Source organism: Chlorella variabilis, assembly GCF_000147415.1.
Source record: "Chlorella variabilis unplaced genomic scaffold CHLNCscaffold_7, whole genome shotgun sequence".
NCBI lineage: Eukaryota > Viridiplantae > Chlorophyta > Trebouxiophyceae > Chlorellales > Chlorellaceae > Chlorella > Chlorella variabilis.
This window is the reverse complement of record NW_005435081.1, coordinates 595,202-608,197: the sequence shown is the minus strand read 5'-3', so window position 1 is coordinate 608,197 and position 12,996 is coordinate 595,202. Positions and strand designations below refer to the sequence as shown.

At 66.3% G+C, this 12,996-nt stretch overlaps 5 protein-coding genes across 5 annotated transcripts; 3 read left to right on the top strand and 2 right to left on the bottom strand.

The window, feature by feature from the left end:
- Positions 1-106: 106 nt before the first annotated feature.
- On the bottom strand, positions 107-2,152 carry CHLNCDRAFT_144237 (hypothetical protein; the record flags this gene model as incomplete). Its single annotated transcript, XM_005848606.1, has 7 exons — positions 107-235; positions 577-708; positions 837-898; positions 998-1,333; positions 1,455-1,751; positions 1,876-1,935; positions 2,065-2,152. The coding sequence occupies 7 exons, from the start codon at positions 2,150-2,152 to the stop codon at positions 107-109; spliced, it is 1,104 nt and encodes a 367-aa protein (XP_005848668.1).
- A 298-nt stretch (positions 2,153-2,450) lies between these two features.
- CHLNCDRAFT_144236 (hypothetical protein) lies at positions 2,451-5,011 on the bottom strand (the record flags this gene model as incomplete). Its single annotated transcript, XM_005848605.1, has 8 exons — positions 2,451-2,474; positions 2,686-2,732; positions 2,878-3,029; positions 3,246-3,349; positions 3,720-3,809; positions 4,066-4,199; positions 4,447-4,545; positions 4,678-5,011. The coding sequence occupies 8 exons, from the start codon at positions 5,009-5,011 to the stop codon at positions 2,451-2,453; spliced, it is 984 nt and encodes a 327-aa protein (XP_005848667.1).
- Positions 5,012-5,321: 310 nt separating this feature from the next.
- On the top strand, positions 5,322-7,147 carry CHLNCDRAFT_144235 (hypothetical protein; the record flags this gene model as incomplete). Its single annotated transcript, XM_005848805.1, has 3 exons — positions 5,322-5,432; positions 5,556-6,915; positions 7,071-7,147. 3 exons carry the CDS (start codon positions 5,322-5,324, stop codon positions 7,145-7,147), a joined length of 1,548 nt encoding a protein of 515 aa, XP_005848867.1.
- Positions 7,148-7,864: 717 nt separating this feature from the next.
- On the top strand, positions 7,865-9,717 carry CHLNCDRAFT_144234 (hypothetical protein; the record flags this gene model as incomplete). Its single annotated transcript, XM_005848804.1, has 7 exons — positions 7,865-8,076; positions 8,186-8,252; positions 8,377-8,536; positions 8,679-8,814; positions 8,955-9,075; positions 9,262-9,442; positions 9,608-9,717. The coding sequence occupies 7 exons, from the start codon at positions 7,865-7,867 to the stop codon at positions 9,715-9,717; spliced, it is 987 nt and encodes a 328-aa protein (XP_005848866.1).
- A 273-nt stretch (positions 9,718-9,990) lies between these two features.
- On the top strand, positions 9,991-11,379 carry CHLNCDRAFT_144233 (hypothetical protein; the record flags this gene model as incomplete). Its single annotated transcript, XM_005848803.1, has 6 exons — positions 9,991-10,103; positions 10,242-10,496; positions 10,623-10,747; positions 10,912-10,978; positions 11,128-11,176; positions 11,275-11,379. 6 exons carry the CDS (start codon positions 9,991-9,993, stop codon positions 11,377-11,379), a joined length of 714 nt encoding a protein of 237 aa, XP_005848865.1.
- Positions 11,380-12,996: the final 1,617 nt, after the last annotated feature.

Here is a 12,996-nt window from a genome sequence, read left to right as displayed (position 1 = left end):
CCGCCGCCGCAGGCAGCACCCCTGCGACGGCGGCGGCAGCAAGCCGTGGACCGAAACGCCGTGCCGCCGAGTCCCGTGGCTGTGGCCGTGGGCTTCTGGCAGGAAGCTACGGCCGCAGCTCGGTGGCTCGGGGGCGTCGCAGCGTGCCGCCGCCGCCGCCGCGCTGCCCCCCGGGCACGGCGGCAAGCTTGGGCCCAAACGCCGTGCCGCCGAGTCCCGTGGCTGCGGCCGTAGACTGTGGGCCGGAAACTGCGGCCGCAGCTCGGCGGCACGCGGTTCTGTTCAAGTCGCCAAGCGTGCAGCAGCGCCGAACCACGCTTCCCGGCCTCGGCGCATGCCTTCAGGGGCCCCCTATCGCTGGGCGCACCCCTCCAACACCGAACATGCGCCCGGGGGGGAGGGCGGCCCGGGCTGCCCAGGCCAAAGTGGGCCGCCCTCGAGCAAGAGGCGGCCGGTCTGTGTGCTGAATGAATGAATGAACCCTCCGCCCGGCGGGATGCCGGCTCTTGTTCCGAGGCAGGCCGACAGCTCGCTCTCGCGACCGCGGCAACGCAGGTTGGACAGCAGGATGGGGACCTTGCCCTTGCCATACACAGCGCCGTAGCGCGGCGTGCCTCCTGTCAGGTTGAGGTTGCGGCACACCACCTGGGCGGCCGCCTGGTTGAAGCCAGTACCACACACGGTGCCCCACTTGCCGCCGATGCGGACCTGCAGGCAGGTGCGACACGGGTCGGTGAGCTTATATGTTTGGTGGTCGGGCGGTGGCTGGGGTGGGCCCCTAATGCTAGCCAGCAGGGGAGCAGGCAGGTCCCTATCCAGGCGCCAGCGCTGCTCACCTCAAGGCGGCCGTTGTTGAAGGCTTTGCCGTTTGCCAGCCGCACCTGGACATGAGGCGGCACTGCAAATCGCAGGTGGCAGCAAGCGTGTGCGTTGAGAGGCAGAGGCAAACCCACAGGTGGCCGATTTCGTTTTGTTTGTTGATTCTGAAGTCGCGCACCATCGCAAGCGACGCCCACATCCTGGTCGTGGGTGCAGTTGGGCGAGATGTTGTAGGAGCAGCCGCTGAGGCTGACCTCGCTGCCCTTGCACCTCAGGTTGCTGATGGCAACAAAGCCAGGGCAGCAGCCCAGGAAGTCGCTCTTTGGCAGAACCCTGCCACCGATGTAGCCCATGGTGCGGCATGCCACCACCGCCTCGCGATCTGAGAACGTGCCGGTGGCATCACACACGGAGCCGTAGTTGGTGGTTGGACCCAGCATCACCGTCAGCCTGCCCGCATAAGGGGAGGGGCTATAAATGTTGCTGTCCAGGTTCGCCTGCTTGATTGGGGGGTCTGCAGGGCAGGGCAACTGGGAAAGGCAGGATCAGCACCTGGCTGGGGGGCTGGGTGATCGTCACATGCCACGCTGCAATTCAGCAGCACGCCGTGCGCAGCAGGCCCCGCTGCCACTCACTCTTGCAGACCAACCCCACAGCCTTGCCGCCTGGGCACTGGTTGGTGATCGAGTAGCGGCACCCGGCAAGCGACTGCTCGTTTCCATGGCACTGGAAGCTGCCCACCGTGTAGGGCAGGCGGCCCTGGGCGAATTTGGCGCTGACTGTGCCGCCGCCCAGCTTGAGCTGGCGGCAGGCGACCCGCGCGGCCTTGGCCGTGAATCCATGGGAGCAAACCACGCCCCACTGGCCGCCAAAGTTGACCTCCAGGCGGCCCTTCAGGGGCGAGCCGGTGCCCGCCAGGCGGGCAGACGACACTGCAGGCACAGGGATGGCAGTGGTACTGTCAGCGCGTGCTGGCTGCAGCTGGCGGCAGGTGCGGGGAGCCATGCCAGCGGCAAGGCTGTATGTGCTTTCTCCAGCTTTGTCAGCTCAACTCACCACTGGCAATACTGACGGAGTCATCTCCCGGCGCGGGGCCATCAGGGAGGCGGGGAGATTCTGCAGTGTGGAGGGCAGGGACACTAGCGGCATGACGAGCATGTGTGTTTGGTGGCGGGGGCAGACGGGAGCGGCGGCCGCAGATGGCGGGACCTGATGACCTGCCGCCGGCTACTTCAGAACACGCACCCGCCGCGGCTCCCCTGAGCCAGCCATCTGCTCCGTGGCCGGCAACGGCCACCAGGATGAGCAGGCAGGCCATCATCGTGTTCGTCATGTTCGGGACAGGTACGTTCACGCCGGGCTTCGCGGAGAACTGCGGTGCCGACCGCTGCTTGCAGAAATGGGCTCTCTGTGGCGTGGGTTGTGCCGCTGGAGGGATGCTGGCGCCAGGAAAGGGGCCCGCACAAACTCGGGGCGACTGGCACGGAGGGCGCAGACCACACCGGCGCCGTGCAAGAAGAGTGGTTGCCGGAGGATAGATTGGGGACTGGCACCGCGTGCAGGGACGGATGTGATCCGTACATTGCTGCCCTGCATGACCCAGGACCTCACAACAGCGCAGCAGTACTAGGCTATTCTGGCGAGCACACCAAAACCTGAGAGCGGCGCAGGTTGGGGCGTAATAATACTTCGGGTTCACGGCCAATGCACAACTCATTTGGCGCCGGGCAATGACTGAGCACCACGATGCGTTTCCCGCTCTTCCTCGCTCTGTGGCAGTGCCGCCGCCGCCATCCCCGCTGCTTGCCGCTCCTTGCTGGCCTTCCCTCTGCCAGCTCTCAATATGCACGTGGGCAAAAAATACACCGGCAGGTGCCAGTAGCGGTTGGCGACACCCTCCCACACCTCCTTCGCTGCAGGCAGGCAGCAGCAAAGCAGCGCTCACATGCTGCACCACAGCTGCTGGACCGTAGCATTCGCTTGCTGCTCATGCGCACAACTCAACTAGGCACACACAGAAGGAAGTGCACATTGCCAGAGCGACTGGCGGCGGCGCACCTGATGCATCCATGGGCACGGGCTCGTAGGTCGTTTCCAGGCCCAGCCTGCCCAGCTCAAGCCGGGCAATCTCGCCATAAACAAGATGAAAGAACATGTTGTCCGGGGCCAGGCCATTGAAGAACGAGTAGACGCCGCCAGGGCGCAGCAGCCTGCGGGCGAGGAGCACCGGCGGCAGGGCGGGGCGCAGGAGGGAGGGTGTCGCCACAATGAGCCGAGCCCACGCCAGCCAACCAACCAGCAGCACACCCACACAGCCGCCCACTCCGAGTCTCTGAGTCAGCCGCATGTGGACCACAAAAGCGGTGCCCCCTCACTCTGCCTCTCGCAGGCCCCGCCACTCCTCACCACAACACACACCACCCCACACAAACCGCCGCCCCGCTCGCCTGGGCAGGCAGGCGTGGAAGGCATGCATGTCGCTGTAGTGCTCCCCAAACGTGTCCCAGAAGATGCCGTCAAAGGGGCCCAGCTGCAGGATGGACGGGGTCAGGGGAAGGGAGGAGGGCACGCCGTGGCTGTGGGGAGGGGCAGGGCCTGGGAAAGTAGGCGCGGCAGCGGCAGGGGGCGGCGGTGCGTGCGTGGGTGTGATGGGGGAGCAGGGAGTGTCTGGGCAGAAGCAGAGCGATGGCCAATTCAGGGCGGGAGTGGGGCAGAGAGGGGCGTGCAGCCTGGCATCCAGGCGGGCCCATGCGCTGGCGGCAGCTGGCGCAGCCTGGCATCCGAGCTCATCTGCCCCCCACCCAACTCCCCGCCCATTCCTGCAGAGGCCGCCTGCCCTCCTGCATGCGCCCCAGCCCCGCACTTGCCTTGTCAATGACGTCCTGCCACCGCCCAAGCACCAGCCGCACGCCTGGCCGCTTGTCCCAGCCCTGGCTGCACGCATACCGGTACACATCCGGGTGCGCTTCGATGATGGTGTGCGATCGCGGCTGCAGGCGGGCGGGCGGGCAGGCAGGTGGGAAGAAGGGCAGGCTGGGCTGGGATGGCGCATGAGCCGGGTTGTAGACCAGCGATGAGCGCACAAGAGAAGCAGCAGCTGAGACGATGGGTCAGGGCGAGGGGCAGCCAGACGTGCGGGCTCGGCACCAGCCATCCCCCTGGCCCCCCCCACCACACCCCACACCCACAGCCTGGTGCTGGCGGCCGGTTGCCTCCGCAGCCGGGCGCGCCTCTCCTGCCACACACCTGGTGCTGCTGGATGAATCCGTCGATGATACCCATGCCAAATCCTACGTTCAGCACGTCTCCGCCGCCCGCACAGATCGCCGCCGCGTGGCGCTCCATCAGCGGCGCCTCCCAATCCATCATCACAGCCTCGCCTGCACCAAGGCACGGCAGGCAGGGAGCAGGCGGAGCGGCGGCGGTGGGGTCCAGCCCTGGCGCGCGCCCGAGCAGCCGCTGGCAGCGCAGGTTCCAGTGGCCGCGGCGGGCGGGCGGCTCCAGTGGCCGCGGCGGGCGGGCGGCTCCAGTGGCCGCGGCGGGCGGGCGGCTCCCTGTCACTGCCTGCCAGTCAACCAGAGCCCGGCCCCGTGCCTGGTGCCTGCTGCCATCCAAGCTCACACGTACCCTGCTCATCCATTAGCTTGCCGTCCTCGTACCGAATGCTGCTGCTCAGGTAGTCCCGGTTGGGAGCCGCCCCCTTCTTCTCCCGCCGGCTGATGGTGCCTGCGGGGCAGCAGCGCGCTGGGAGCTTGCGGTGGCGAGCAACCACAGCGGCATGCAGGTAGGGACTGGCAGCGAGGCCAAGAGGACGACCGCAGTGGTGACAAGCAAGCGCGGCACCATTGCCTCACGCACCCAGGATGAGCTCCGCTTTGACGGCCCAGTTCAGAAGCTGCTGCACGACGGCGCGGTGGCGGCTGCCGCTGGCATAGTCGCCCGCCGTGTAGCCCTGGCTGTCCTGTGCATGCCACGGCGCGCCTGCATCCAGCAACGCCTGCACCGCCTCTGTGCTGCCGCTCTCCGCCGCCAGCATGAGCGGCGTCACGCCCTCGCCCGTTCCGCTGGCGGGCTCCGCGCCGGCCGCCAGCAGCTGCTGCACTGCCCCCGCATCGCCCGCCGCCGCCGCCGACAGCAGTTGCCGCTCCGCCGAGTGCTGCTCCCCCTCATCCCCGCTGGCCTGCTCGACCATTCTATGCAAGCGCAAGACGCCAAGCTTGGAGGGCCTGCTGCACAACCACTCGCGTATAGGGCCTCAGTCGCATGCTCTTCTCAATTGGTGGGGCGGTCGTTGCCTTGCATGTCGTGCCTTGCATGTCGTTGCCTTGCATGCGCGGCCATTGAGCCTGCCACTTGCACCCGAGCAGTACTGCCCATGTACGGCTGGCGCCTTGTGCCTCTCGCCCTTATGCCTGCTGCCCAGCGGGGAAGTGCAGAGCGCTCAGGCCAGATGGGATGCTGACCTGCTGGTGATCGCCAACCCAGCAGGCATTCAGCGGTACATGCAGCCTGGCGGGCTGCAGGATGCGCTCAACTTCCAGCTGCTTACTGCGTGGCAGCCGGGCCCTGTTCTGGGCCTGGATGTCCAAGACTGGATTAACGATCTGCAGCAGGTGCAGGGTGACGATCGCCCGCCGACGGGCAAGCGCTCGGCTTTCGTGCTGGCCCAGCTCCTGCCGGCGACGCACGCTGCTGCTGCATCCCCCCCGCCCCCGCCCCTCCTCGACCCAGCGCAGGCACTCGCGGGGCAGCGCCACCTCCGCTTCCCGCGGGGCAGCAACGTTTACACGGACGGCAGCAAGCTGACGTCGGGTGCGATCGGTGCGGGCGTGATCACTGAGACGGGGCCAGGCACAGCCGAGCAGCAGGAGGTCAAGCCCGACGGTCATGACCTGCAACTCAACACGGTGCCGTATGCTGAGCTGGTGGCTGCGCTGCATGGAATCGCGGCTGCCCCGCCTGGCGCTGCCCGGCACATCTTCCTTGACGCCAGCACTGCCATGTGGCTCACGCGCATGGCCCTGCATGAGCGCGTGCGCACCAAAAAGCACAAGGGCATCCTCACCCACATTGTGGCGCAGCTGTGCAGCCGGGCCATGATGCAGGGCACCACTTTCGCCCTCCACAAGGTGCGCGCCCACATTGGGGTGCTGGGCAATGAGCTGGCTGACGCGGCAGCCAAGCAGGCGGCCAGGGCGGCGGAGGGCGATGCCAATGTAACATTCTATACTGATGCGCCGGCAGGCACCCCGCGCCTGGGGGCCAGCTGGCCGCGGCGCATCGCCCGCCCACGGAACGAAGACGAGGAGGTGTCCACCTACTGGCTGGCCGACTCCCTGCCGTCTGTGAAGAAGCAGGTCGCCCGGGTCTTTCAAAACAGGATTGTGGCCAGCACGCGCAGCGTCATGTTTACCCTGCTGCTGCAGCAGCGGGAGGAGAACCCTGATGCGCCTGGGATGCAGCCCGAATCTGCGGCTGCCATTTGGACCAGCCAGTTCACGTTTGCCCAGCGCCGTGCTGCGTTGCTGCTGCGCTTCAATGCCCGCCCCTTCCGCGAGCAGCTGCATGGCTTTGACGCCGCCCGCCACCCCTCCGCGCTGTGTGACCTGTGCACGGCGCAGGTGGAAGAGACGCAGGCGCATGCGCTGGGCGGATGCCAGCAACCCAACACGCATGCTTTGGTGTGCAGCCGCCATGGTGGCACCGTGCACCTGCTCCATGAGGCCATCCAGAAGGGGGTGAGCTTCCACACTATGGCGGACGCCGAGGGCCAGTGCCAGTTTGTCGAGCCGGCCTGGCTGTTGCCTGAGCAGCAGCGCCCCACCACCCCTGATGTGCTTGTCGTGCTCGGCCTGCTTGCCGCCAGCGCTGGCCCGCCGGACAGACAGCAGCATGACATTTGCATGCTTGAGTGCTTCCACACATATGATGCTAACCTGGCCGGGCGGTGGGCGACGAAGCGCAGCAGCCATGACGCTCTCCAGTCCATGCTGGCGGCCCCGGGGCGCTGGCGCAGCGCCGCGCAAGCTGCCATTGGCGTCTCGCACTCGGGCCTCGTTACCGGCAACTTCATGGCCGTCATGCACGCTCAGATAGGTCTCAGCCGCTCTGCTGTCAAGCGCTTGGTGGTTGACCTGGCGCAGCATTCGGTGCAAACCTGCATGAATTTGCTTGCAGCCCGCAAGAATGCGAGGGGGCCCCAGCCCGACTTGCCCGGTGACCCACCCCCGCCGCCTCCCCAGCCACCGCAGGGCGGATCCCAGCAGGCGGGCCCCAGCGCACCTTCACGAGCGATGACGCTTACCCGGCGGAGGTGGCGGCACGATGACGGCCCAGCAGAAGCGGCGGACAGACGCACTCGGCGCAGGCAGGACGGTGGCACGGCAGATCGCCCGCAGACTCGCCGCGGCAAGCGGCAGGCACCGCAGGATGTGCCCAGGCAGGCGAAGCGCCGCGCGGGCGCGGCGGCAGCGGGCGCGGCTGCGAGGGTGGGGCGGGGAGGGGGAGCGGCGGGGCAGGGGGCAGCCACGGCGGCGGCGGCGGTGGCGGCAGCGGCGCCAGCAGCGGCTGCAGCGGCGGCGCCGGCGCGGGTGGCGGGGAGGCGGGCAGCGGCGGCCGAGAGGCGGCGGCTGATCGATCCAGGCTGACCTGCACCTGTGTTCCCCCTCGTTGTTTTTCACACGGGAGCCAGGGGCTTGACACCCCGTTTCCTCCCAGTGCGGCCGAGGTACAAATCACGCGTCCCGCGTATTCTCCTCTTCTTCTTCTTCCCGATTTTGGGGCCTGCCGTCGCACATGGGATGTGTGCATTGCTGCTTGCCGAATTCAGCAGGGCAGCGAGCCCACCTCGATTGAAACCAACACCGAGTCGGCGCTGGGCAAGCTCAAACAACTCTACATTGGCCGAATGGTGAGTGGAGCAGATCGGCAATCCCTGCAGGGAGCGCCCCAGGAGTGCCACCCCGGCCACCCGCCGCCCACCCGCTTTGGTTCTTGCCTGGTGCAGGGCACGACTTGACGTTGCCCATGTGTGTCTGTGCCCGTCATGGAAGCCACTGTGGCCAACACCCTGCACGTCACCTCCTCGGCCATCTCCTTCCTGACCTGCCTCGTCGTCCTGCTCTGCCTGCTCCGCCCGGCAAGCGTCGGCACCGGGCAACCGCTGGCCGCCAGCCGCACAGCAGCCGGCGCTTGGCACAAGGACTGCCTCCTGGCCGTGGCCGATGGCTGGTGGCAGCGCACTCCGCCAAAAGTCCCGTGAGCCAGCCGCCGCAGCTGCCGCTTCTGCCGTGGTACCTGCCTGTCGTTGGCGACGGACATGGGCAGCGCACAACTCGACAACTGGTCTGCCTGCCGATGCATGCAGAATCCCTGATCTGCCCCTCAACATAGCCGTGCGCAACTTGGCTGACGCATTCACAGCATTCAACGAAGTGAGCCGCGGCCTGCACGGCATGGGAGGGCTGGCAGCCAGCCCTGCTGTGAGACACTACCCGCTGAAGCTTCCCTCTCTCCCTCTCCCTTGTGCCCTTCCTGTCTCTCTCCCCTCCCATGCAGTCGCTGGCATACCAGTGGGGATGGCACCTATACACCCGCTGCGACATACGCCGCCGCAGCCGCAGCGAGATTGCAGATTTGTTGAGGAGCAGGCGGCTGGCATTCATGGGAGACAGCCACGTGCGGCAGTTCCACAACTGGCTGGTCCAGGCCGTTGGCGGTGGGTGAGGGTGCTGGAGGCCTGGTTTTGACCCTCAGGCCGTTTTTTTCGGGCCTGTTTGGGGTCGTGCAGCAGCAGATTTTCTGTTTCCTCTCTCTCAGCCCACAACTCATCTGGTACCTCCCTACTGCCCTGCCCGCAGGCAAGCCGTATTTTGTGCCAGCCAAGCTGCCTGAGTCGCAGCACAACAGCGTGCAGGTGGTGCCTGCGCTGAACACGACTGTACAAATCAACATGACCCACTTGGCCTCGGAGATACATAGATACCTGGAGGCATGGTGAGTGGCAGGGGGTGGGGCACCATCAGGCGGAGGGTGAGCCAGGCATCGGCGCGCTCCACTGCGCCCCATGCTATGTGCCTGTTTCGCGGCTCGCCCTTGGGCGAGCCTGCCTGTGTGCCGCGCCTGTGCCTGTGCAGGAGCGGGCAGTGGCCAGACCTGCTGCTCATGGATGCGTCTGTGTGGCACCTGTACACGCTGAAGAACATCAGCGAGTACACGCGGCAGATGGATGGGCTGCTGGGCTTCCTGAAAGCCGAGGTGATGCACCCCCCGCGCTGTGTCGCTGTCTTTCGGCAGCAGTGTGTGTGCACGAGCTGGAAGATCTTGCACCTGCTGTGCTGGCCCGTGAGCTTGCGGCCTCCTTTGCACATTGTTTGCACGAGCCTCGCGGGGCGAGCAGGCTGTCAGGACGTGAGGCATGCGCCGCTTGCTGCCTGTGCACAGGTCCCGCCGACCACGGTGCTCATCTGGCTCTCCCCGCCGCCGCGGCACACGCTCAAGGCGCCCTGGTGGAACGAGCTGCCGGCAGAGTGGATCCGCCTGTACAATCGCGTGGCTGTGGACCTGGGGTTCATGTACCCGACTGGCCCTGCGCACCACCTGGACCTGTACAGCCTTGCCTTGGGTGAGTCGGCGGCCGGCTGGTTGTGTGGGATAGCTCCATGCGTGCGCCTGCTGTGCTTGCCAGCAGCGCTGCTTGGTTCAACACGTCTGGCCCCTCGGTGGCAGCGCTGCCTCCGCCAACCCGTCTCAGCCGTGCCGCAACTGCTTCGCAACTGCTGCATCGCAGACTGCTTGCCGTGGTGTTCAAAGGATGGCTTGCATGTGGTGGACAGCGGTTACGAGCTGGCGCTGCAAATACTGGCCAACCTGCTGGCGCAGCTGGAGGGGTGGCGGTAGCGGCGCGCCATGGCAGCGATGCTCCTCCCCACTGGTGAATGGTCTTATGTTGACTGCTTCTCTGTTGATGTGTAACTTTATTTGGAATGTCTCTTGTTGAACAAAGTGGGAATGGCATGCTCGATGGCGTGGATCGGCGGCGGCGGCCATGACAGGTGTCCTGCCTTCCTAGTGCTTTCCTGAATCCTCTCGCTCCATCCCTGAAAGTCAATCCCTGGAAGTGACGGCCTGTAGGTATTGGTGCACACTTGCACTGCTTGGTTCAACCCCCTCATGTCGGCCATTACGCAGAAGACGGTGGTTGTGGTGGGCGGCAGCAGAGGAATCGGCGCGGAGTTCGTCCGCCAGTTCGCTCAAAAGGGCAACAGGGTGATCGCGGCGTGCCGGTGAGCGGCGATGGGCGGCGGGTGCCGGTGGGCGGCGATGGGCGGCGGCGCAGGTGCAGCCTGTGTGCCCAGAGCTGGCTTGTCACAGCTGGTCTCCTGCTCGCCATCCAACACATTGTGGGATGCATGGAATTGCAGGCAGCCCTCGCAGGCGAATGAGGTGCAGGGACTGGAAAACGTGACGCTCACGCAGCTAGATGTGTCCAGCCCCCAGTCAGTGGAGCAGTGGGCGGGAGAGGTGCAGAAGCTGGCCTCGCACTTCGACTATGTGATCAACAATGCCGGCATCTACGGGCGCCGGGTGGGGCTGAGCGATGTGACGTATGACGACATGCTGGCCACATTTGTTACCAACTGTGTGGGGCCGCTGCTGGTCGTGCAGCAGCTACACAAGTAAGCAGCGGTCTGGCGCAGTCGCATTGGCCAGGGGAGCATGCTGGCAGCCCGTGAATGCAAGAGCACACGCCCACCTTCACTGCCCGCAAGTCTGCACTGCCGCTGCGCCCCGCCGCCCTGCAGGCGCGGGCTGCTGGGAGGCACGTCGCCGTCGGTGGTGGCCAATGTGACGAGCAAGGTGGGGTCGGTGGAAGACAACCGCAGCGGTGGCGGCTACGCCTACCGCTCCTCAAAAGCCGCGCTGAACAGTTGAGGACGCCGCGGCATGCCTGCTTGCCCTGCAAGGGCGGCGCCCGCAGCTGCCTGCAGTCGGCTTGTCGGCTGGCTCGGGGCGGGCGCTGGAGGATCGGCCAGACCCTACCCACTCGCCCATTGTGCTCAAGACCACCCGCCCTGGCTGGCTGTCTCGCAGTTGTGAACAAGTCGCTGAGCATCGACCTTGCGCCAGACAACGTGGTCTGCACGTTGCTGCACCCGGGGTGAGGCAGCTTGCTGCTCGGGAGCTCCTGCTGTGGTAGTAGCGGTGGTGGGGTGATAGTGGCGGATGCAGCAGGCGGTGTGCATTGCAGCTCTGCTGGGTTTGCATGCCGCACCTTACCCTCCTCACTTTACCCTTCATTTTCTGCAGGTACGTCCGCACCGACATGACCGGTGGTGCGGGACTGATTGATAAGCAGGTGCGCTGCTGAAGACGCTGGGTTTGATGGCCAGGGTGCAACCTTCCGGCTGCTGGTGCGCGCTGCTCCCCTGGCCCACTCTCCACCTGCTGCTGCAGACCTCGGTGGCGGGCTTGATTGGCGTCCTGGAGGACGGGGCAGCGGGCACGCGGGAGCTGCAGGGTACCTGGCACGACTACAAGCGCGAGGTTGTGCCTTGGTGAGCATGGGGGAAAGCAGGATGAAGGAGAGCTTGGCTCGAACGCCAAGCGGCGGCAGGCCAGGCTTTACCTTGCATGCACTGCAATGCTGGCAAGAAGTGCGTGTAACGTAGTGTTGATGCTCACTCGGCAGCCCGCTGGAGATCGTGGGCAACTGTCAAGCAGACCATTGAATCAACAGAGGAGGCCTACGCACTGCATCACGACCAGCGTGAGATGTCGCAAGCTACAGCCGCTCCTGCGCAATGCAGCATGGTGGGTGCTGCAAGAGCCTGCTGCTGGGCTGTGGCGGGTGGGGTGACTCGGGGCAAAGCAGGCTGGCGTCGCCCTGTTGACGGCTTGGCTGGAGAGCACCCTGCAACGCTGAGCAGCTTTCAGCTCACACTGGTGGGCCAGCAGGGGAAAGCAGGCAGCGGCAGCCTGCCTGATTAAGGCCTTCCGCATGAGCGGGGCGGCGACACGAATGCGGCGGCTGATCTGGTGCGGCGGCGGCATTTCAACCCAGCTCCGTGGCAACCTCCTTGCATTCTACGCCCTCTCAGGCGTCGACCAGCTGGTGTGCCGCTCTCCCGCGCTCCTCGGGCCCGCCTGTCGTTTGGCATCACCGGGTAGCTCCCGATCGCGCCCCTACGGCGCCCCCAACAAGCCCCTAGGCTCAGCACCCTCTCCTTCGCAGCCGAGATGGCCGCCCCGTGGGCCAGCAGTGAGCTCGGCCGGCGCGATGCCGGGGCCCCCGGGAGCCCCGACTCTGGCTGACTGAATGACTGACTTTTAACCCGTCGAAGCCAGCCGGCTTGCGCCACGGCGCAGAGAGGCTCGGGGGAGGGCCGCGGGTCCCGCCCTGCCGCCGCCGCCGCACCCGTGCCGCCCCGACTCTCGTCACCGCTGGGTCCCCTGCCGCCTGCGCCTGCTACCCCGCAGGGGCCATCAAGATTTATCACGACAGCGCGGGCCAGGTGGTGCCCAGCCACGGTGAGCGTAAGGCAGCTAGGCTTGAGGCATGGTTCCAAGTTGCCTAGAGTGTGGACGAGTGGCGCAGCAGCAGCATAGAGTCGCACAGGCGGCTACCTCTCTGCAACCTGCCTGTGCCCTATGCCCACCTGCCCCCGTGTTGCAGGCACCATCACGGTGGCCGACCTGCACCTTGCCAGGCAGCCGCTGGACATGGGCAATCGCCAGGTGAGGCCAAGGTGGCGCCCCTGCCCCTCCACCCGGAGGGTGCTGCCCACAGCACCTTGCGTCACCCCCTCATGTACGCATCCCCTCCTGCAGGAGACTGAGCGCCGCATCCGCCAGGAGCTGGAGCATGTGGAGCGCATGTGGGGAGCTGGATCCTGGCACCTTCACCGCCCTGCTGGACGACCCTGATGCCACCTTCAACCCGGTGGTGAGCTGGGGGTGCCTGAGGACCATGAATATGCCGCTGCTGGCTTGCTATGGTGGGGTTGGGCATGGCAGTGGCGAGGCCAGCAGGCCGCCAGTAGTGCAGCTGTGTGCGCTCACGCCTGTGACGTTCTGCCGCCTGCGCATGCCGCACGCCCTGTGGCAGCGCTGCGCAAATGCAGCACACAGGCTGCAGGCCTTCGAGCCCGGCAGCGGCTGCGGCTGGGGTGCTACCAG